The sequence below is a fragment of the Miscanthus floridulus genome, chromosome 13 (genome assembly GCF_019320115.1).
Source record: "Miscanthus floridulus cultivar M001 chromosome 13, ASM1932011v1, whole genome shotgun sequence".
In the NCBI taxonomy this organism is placed as follows: domain Eukaryota; kingdom Viridiplantae; phylum Streptophyta; class Magnoliopsida; order Poales; family Poaceae; genus Miscanthus; species Miscanthus floridulus.
The window spans coordinates 8,033,695-8,041,130 of record NC_089592.1 but is presented as its reverse complement, the minus strand read 5'-3'; the positions used below and the strand labels follow the sequence as shown (position 1 = coordinate 8,041,130).

The 7,436-nt window shown below is 44.6% G+C and overlaps 1 protein-coding gene across 1 annotated transcript; it reads right to left on the bottom strand.

Annotated features, from left to right (window-relative positions):
- Nucleotides 1-4,666: 4,666 nt before the first annotated feature.
- On the bottom strand, nucleotides 4,667-5,104 carry LOC136499378 (uncharacterized). Its single transcript, XM_066495058.1, has one exon. It carries the CDS (start codon nucleotides 5,102-5,104, stop codon nucleotides 4,667-4,669), a length of 438 nt encoding a protein of 145 aa, XP_066351155.1.
- Nucleotides 5,105-7,436: the final 2,332 nt, after the last annotated feature.

Sequence of the window (7,436 nt, the reverse complement as noted above, 5' to 3'; positions counted from 1 at the left end):
GGTACGGCTTGTCTTATGCCTAGCACCGTAGTAAGAACTGAAAGATGAAAGATGGAATGGAAAAAGGAAATCTGATTGCTTACCAACTGCTTGAAAGTAGCATAGGTGCTTACATAGAATGGTTAGTTAATGAACCAATGCGGCTATTAATAAAAATTGAATATGAGGACGCACTCTTAGTAATGCTTTATGCAAATACAATAAACCCATAAGCCAGATAGCCTTGCATATCCTTGTAGTCTTTTCTTTCCTCCTATCGGGTAAGTCTTGCTGAGTATAATTGAGTACTCAGGGTTTTATTCCCCCTGTTGCAGGTGACAGGTGGATGCTAGAGCTGACCCTTGTGTGTGGATACCTCCTGGTGGGCTCAGCGAGTAATCTTTTATGCTGCGATCGTAGTTTTTATTTACAACTCTCACCAAATGCTTTTATAAATGAAAGTTTCATAATATGGTGTCGTAGTTTATATATCAATACTTCATCATGTCATGATTAGATATTTATTTCTGCTGTAACTCTGTTCACATGTTGTATTCCGCTGTTAAATTAAATTGTTCATAACACTGTTAATATGATTACATTCTGCTGTTAAATAATAAATGTTATACTCTGATGTTGTATTAAAAGTGATGTAAGAAATGGTTAAGAATGATGTAAGTTTTATTCTCTCATTTGTGATCCTGATAGCAAAAATGTGGATTTTCGGGTTCTCCCCTGGGGTGTGCCCGACGGAACTGAGTAATTTAGTGTTCTCCCCTGAGTGCTTAGTGTCTAATGGAAGACGAGCACTTCTAGAAGGCATTAGATTAGGCGGTTCTGCCACACCTGCTGGCGTGGACGCCTATCGCCGGTGCTGGGGATCGTGGGGCTGATTACTGATGCATTTGGGCTGCTGGTTTGGGAAGTTGGGCCGTGGGGGTGCAGCTTGTTGGCCCAAGGGGGTGCATAAAGGGCCAGCACTGATTTTTTTTGGGGGGGAGGGTTCATCTGCACCCACTGGGCCTTACTAGGCTTCACCACTGTGTACAGGTGCATGTATTGTGTTGGATCTAAAATGAACTATCATCTCGTGATATGAAATAATAATTTTTACTCATCAATCTAGCCAAAATATTATGATGAGCTATATCACGATCAGATCTGAAACAAAGGTGTTCGTTCAAACAAAAAAGATCTAAAACATATTTGTTGGATCTCACCAATGAATCAGGCTGAAAGTAGGAAACTGGGAGCAAATACCATATCCATGTACGGGGATAGAAAGAAAGACTCGTATTCAGCCATTAGTCAGGTGGATTTGAGCGGTTGCTCACCTTTGGATCCAGTATCCACTGGCTCGAATGATGAGCAGATGCAACACCATGCACTGGTAAATGGATGGCAAGGGCCGCCCGTGGAACCAGGATGTTCCTTGCCGATGGTGGATGGATGAATCCCCACCTGGTTCGAGTCTGAGCCTGCGAACGGATAGAGGATTTTCTGTTGTATTTAGATTCATAAGGCGACAACACAAATAGGAGATTAGATTACTACTGATTAAATCGGATGGGAGGCACCAGAAGTTAGAGCCTCACCGCCTGGAGTCTCATTGCGCCATCGTCCTCGTCCCCTGCTATCTCATCGCCATGGTGGATCTGACAAGCCACGAGACCACAGGATTTGGGGTGTGGGGGTGGGGCGGCGGATCCACGGGGTGGGGATTATTGCCGTTCGCACGGCGCCGACGGTGAATGAAACAAGCGGCGGCGGATTTCTGGTTTCTAGCGGTTCTTCTCGGACGGGACAATCGACGGAGGATTTGAAGTGCGAGCAGGTTGCGGGGGTGAGAACGGCGGGGTGAGAAGCCTAGCATCCCACTGAATCATGGCCATTGGATTTGGTTAAGGTGTTTGATTAGCCCTTGATTTTAATGGTGCTGAATTTTTGTGTGCATTTTTCTGAGTGCGCAATGGTCGGAGGCTCTCTAGCGGGTGACGTTTTCGTGAGGAGACCTAGTATAATTTTGACTGGTCCATTATAGTAGAGATATATATAAGTGTATATATCACACTATTCACTAAAATTCATTGGTGATCCTCGTAGCAACGCGCGCCGGATATGCTTCTAGTAATATCTAATCCCCAACTCTCAACTCCTAAAACAAATGGAAGGGACCGTTTAATTATCCGGCTGTGGTAAAGCCGTGAACTAAAAAAACTTCCACCTACTAGTCAGTCAATCAATCAAGGTAATTTAGATGACTAGCCCTAATCATGAACGCATGCAAAGTTGCAAACATGGTGATTGAAGTTTTACACTTGGGCCCACGCCCGCACAAGCCTCTCTAGATGTCCACGGTCGCCCATCTCTTTCCTTCTTTTAAACACGCGCGATTGACGAGACGTGAGTTCACATACTTGCATCGTCACTAGCAGTTTAGTACTGGCTTCCTAACTGGGACAGTGGATCCGTCTTTAGACCCAGAAATCCTGAGGACCTCGGATCTCTTGCGGTGCGTGAGATTTGAACCCGGAACCTCTTGTCTTGCGCATAACTTTCTTACCAACTCAACCACATAATACATGTGACCAATTTCTAGGTGCTCTCCTTTTGAATTTCCCCGTGGAGGATCTTTAGTCCCATGTGGGGTACTTTAGTCCTGGGTTGGAGGAGACCTTTAGTCCTTGTTGGTAACACCAACCGAGACTAAATGGTGACTTTTAGTCTTTGTTGGTGTTACCAACCGGGATAAAAGGGGCTCCTGTGTTTGTGATATTTAGACCTGGGACTAATGCTCACATTAGTCCTGGACCCTAACACGACTGGGACTAAACGTGAGAACCGAATGTCATTTCTCTACTACTGATGTTGCCCTCTATCAGACTCTGAGTTCTAGTACGCGATACCAATGAGGTGATGTTTGCCATGTGTCACGAGGCTCCCAACCCCTATTACCTCTGGCAAAGAGAAGTGAAAAGCGATAGGACCATCTTCTGCAAGGTCCATTTGATTTTGAACAAGATGTGTTTATTCAAGCTACATACATTGTATTTGTGAATAGATCAATATGATTGTGTCACCAGGCTCCTCCAAGACAGCTCCAGCTCCTCCTTTTTCACTAAAAAACGGCTCCAAACAGCTCATCCTACTAAACCGTTTGGTAGGGCTCAGGAGCTGGAGCCCTACCAAACGGAGCCTTAGTGGTTATCCTGTTGCAGTGTACGAACATAATCTAGTAAGTAAGATGTTGTGGAATTATTATTTAAGCTAGCTAGATCTTCACATATACTTTTTATGTTTGCAAATTAAGTATTCTGAAAAATATTGACGACAAATTTAAAGTTTCAAAAGTTTGATCGGATCCCTGGTTGCTGACTCGATCTTTCCTGGTATGGATAGCATCCGTTCTGCTGCTTTGTGCAGGTCAGTATGGATGCCTTTCAACAGACTTCCTGGTATGGCTCAGAGATCAACAGGAGGGATTCCATGGTGCATTGGATACCAATCCGAAGGATGCACTAATTATATTCACTTTGTGAAGCAAGCACTATTGGCACATAGCAGGAGCACAACTACCTAGTTTTCGTTATGTAAGTTGGTAGACATCAGTACCTTATTATGTAATCAAACTGCCGGTTGTGTTAGTACATCAGGCGACACACATGATACGTTAGCGTCGATTGTTGTTGCAAAAAGTACTCTTGTTTGTGGACATGATGTATGCATTCGATAATTATATCTGTATGGTGTCTGTTCAGTAAGCTATTAAGGTCCATCTGAATTAGTTATTAGATTGTGAAACCGGATGCAGTACCATTACATATAGTCGGTTACGCATAGAACCGCCGTTGATTGTTTTGTCATGACCGCCGCATCATACCACTCGCTGTTGGTGATCAATATGCTCCTCACCATCGGATTGTAAAGTAATCGTCAACACCACCGGTACAACATATGGTGCGGCGGGGATCAAAAGTTCATCACCGCCAAAATGTTAAGTAAGCCGATATAGACTACACAATCATCAAAGGCGGATTGTACTGCAAGGCGATGGTGACCATGACCTTTAAACTAGACGGGTCATACTTCCATGCGATGGTGATCTCTGCCTAGACACAGACGAGTGAGGCCTCAAAGCGACGGTGAATCCGCACTGAACATAGACAGGTCGTCGTATAAGGTGACGTTGATCATGAACTGGTACACAGACGGATCATAGACCAATGCAGCGGTGTTTAGAATCTATCACAGTCGGTTGCGAACCGACTCTGATAACTAGGACCATCACCGTTGACCACTCACTGCCGTGGTCCAAAACCGACTGTGATGGGGGTTTATGAACCGGCTGTGATAGTCATGCTGTAGTAGTGAATCACTTTCATCTTCACTTGATGATGATGTTGATTCTATCTCCTCCTTGACTGTCTTGCTTGCTTTTGGCTTGCTAGTTGATGCGTCCTTGTTGTGTCTTGACTTGCTAGTTGAAGGTGCCTTTTGTTGACTTGTTGTCTTTGAGAGCCACATCCTTGATCTTCATGCCCTCCAACCTAGCTTGCAACTCTCTAAGCTTCCTTCTCTCCAATGCTTCCTCTCTTTGTAGATCAAATGTGATGATCCTTCCAAGCACATCAGTTTGGAGTGAAGTGCTCAAACTTCTTCTTGTCTCTAATCAACTGTCACAACGGTCTCATTCCCTAGGGGAGTATGTCTCTAGAAATATCTTTACCACATTGTGATCATTCATCTCCTTTCCACCTAGACCTCTTATCTTCCCAACAATAGCCATCAATCTATCAAACATCTCTTGTGTCCCCTCTCCATCCATTATCACAAACTGGTTGAGCTTTTCCATCAATAAGTCAATCTTGGATTGTCTCACTTTTTCAACCCCTTCATGAGCAATATGCAAAGTGTCCCATATCTCCTTGGCAACCTCCAATCCAATCACCTTGTTGTACTCTTCTGCACTCAAGTCACTAAGCAAGACACTAGTGGCTTGAGCATTGAGATGGATGTGGCAGTACTCACGTAGTGTTGCACTTGATGGGTCCTTGTGCTCCTTGACACCATTCTTGACAATCTCCCAAACCTCCGGATGGAGACCTACAAGATAAGCTTTCATCATGTGCTTTCACTTGGCAAAGTTAGTCCCATTGAAATAAGGTAACTTGCCCGTGGGTATATTGATGAGAGCTCTAGAATCAAGGTTAGACATAGAGGAATAGTTAAAGGATACGGCTCCATATGTGTTCTTCTTGCCCTCCTTTGTCTTGCTTGATTTCTTGTCATCTTTGGGACCATGGTAGGAGACATCATCATCACCATCTTCGGTGCTACTTGAAGAATCTTCTCCTCCTTTCTCTTCTTTTCTTCTTCTTCTTTTCTTTTCTTCCTTTATTCTCTTCTCCTTCTTCCTTCTTCTTTTCTTCTTTCTTTCTCTCTTCCAAGCTTGATCCTTTCTTGGATGCTAGCTTGGCCAGGGGAGTGTCTTGGTGCTCACTATAGAGACACTCTCACTGCCGCTAGTAGTGTGCACCTCCATGTCCTTCGGAGGCACACTAGCTCCATCCCCTCCTTGTGTTGCCATTCCTCACGTGGTTAAGCGCTAATGGCAAGGATTAGGCTTTTATACCAATTGAAAAGGATCTGGCAAGCCTAGAGGGGGGTGAATAGGCCTATTAAAAACAAAACTCGATGATAGCGGTTAGTAACTAGTGCGGCACTGCCGCACTTTTATGCGGCACTGACGGGCAAAACTGACGGTGGTGGCACCTGTAGAGTAGCTCATGCACACAATTCAAAATCTGTGCAATGGAAAGTAGATCGAGTAAATTACTGATGTTCCTTAGGTAGTGTAGAGCCTATATCACCTGCTTGAACAAGATCGAAAGCTAAGGCACAAGTAGATCGGGAGCAAACCCTAGAATCACCAACAAAAACAAGTGGAGCACAATACAAAGCAAGAACATGAGAGACAAGATGTTTATCACGTGGTTTAGCTCACCACTAAGGCTTGCCTACCTCTAAGTTGTTGAGGAAGCCACCAAGGCTTGGGTTTCACGAACCTTATCCTCTTCTCCAATCAAGAGCACTAGTCTCTTGATTAGGGAGTTCTTACTAGATATGTAGGGGTGATTACAAACATCATGGAGCGCCCACAAGAGTTGGGAGCCTCAACGAGCGACTGCCTAGCTGGCCAGGAGCTCTTGCTCCAAGAGTAAAGAACACAATCCACCGGCTTGAACGTGAACCAAGTGCTCTAGGAGTTGTAGCTCAGGTTGACAAGCTCTCTAATGGAGTTTGGAGGCTTAATATCTCAAAGAATCTCAGGGGAATCAAAGGGGAGAGCTTGAGAGCCTTCAATGGAGGTCAAGAGGCTTGTCTGTTGGTTGGTGGGGATGAAATGCTCGATATAGCCATTGGGAGGAAGAAGAAGAGGCATAAATACCTCCCCTTTCCCAACTAGCCGTTAAGTCACGGCGGTGCCACTGAAAACTACGGCAGTGCCGCTCCAGCGAGAACAACAAACAGGATAGGAGTTAGGCATTGGTTGGTGTTGACACCAGAAGTGGCAAACGGATAAACCGCAAGCGTACAGTTGTCAATGTAGCCTTCACCGGGAGTATTCCAGGTATCGATTTCCACAGGGAACGAGAAGTGAGACTAACAAAGGATCAAGATCGTCCTATGATGATATAAGGAGTCTATGGTATTTGGGTAGAGAGGATCTTTATAGTGATGATATCTGGTAAGGCAAGATGGATATAAGGGGTTTTCCACCCCCTCGCTCACGGAGGCGATAGGCGAGACAATAGGAGATATAACCCCTACCTGGAGTAGCTATCTTTTTATGGGGGGACAACCTTTTAAGAACTTGCCTAACAACACGTGGTGGAATACAAAGACTAGACAAGGTTGTCACCACTTACTAGCTACCGCAAACAATCCGTGCGACAAGCGGTCAACACTGGCAAGGTATAGCCTAGACACCACGTCTACACTATATCTCACTACTCTAACCTTGATCCACTAAGTTCCCTTAGCGAAGCTAGAGCACTCTACTAAAGTAAAGCGGCATACCAATGAGAACAAGTTATATATCCACTATACCAGAATCAGAATATGAAATACTATAAAAGATCTCGGATGTTTACTTACAAAGAAAAACACATCCACCGAGGTACAACTTGGAGAAGACAACAGACAAGTCCGGTTCTTCTCCACACTCCCCTCACTCTCTCCCTAATTGCATAGAACTACTACTACTGCTACTACTACTAGAGCATGGCTTCGCCTATCTAAAGAGAGAGTAGTTTCCTCCTTGTAGTCATGAGTGAGAGTGAGGGTGGTAGGGGGTATTTATAGGTAGAGGAGGAGTAGGGGCTACTCCGAACACCATGTCAACAATCCCGTGTGATCACCTCTTTGAGCCATTGGATCAAACCTACATGATTTGG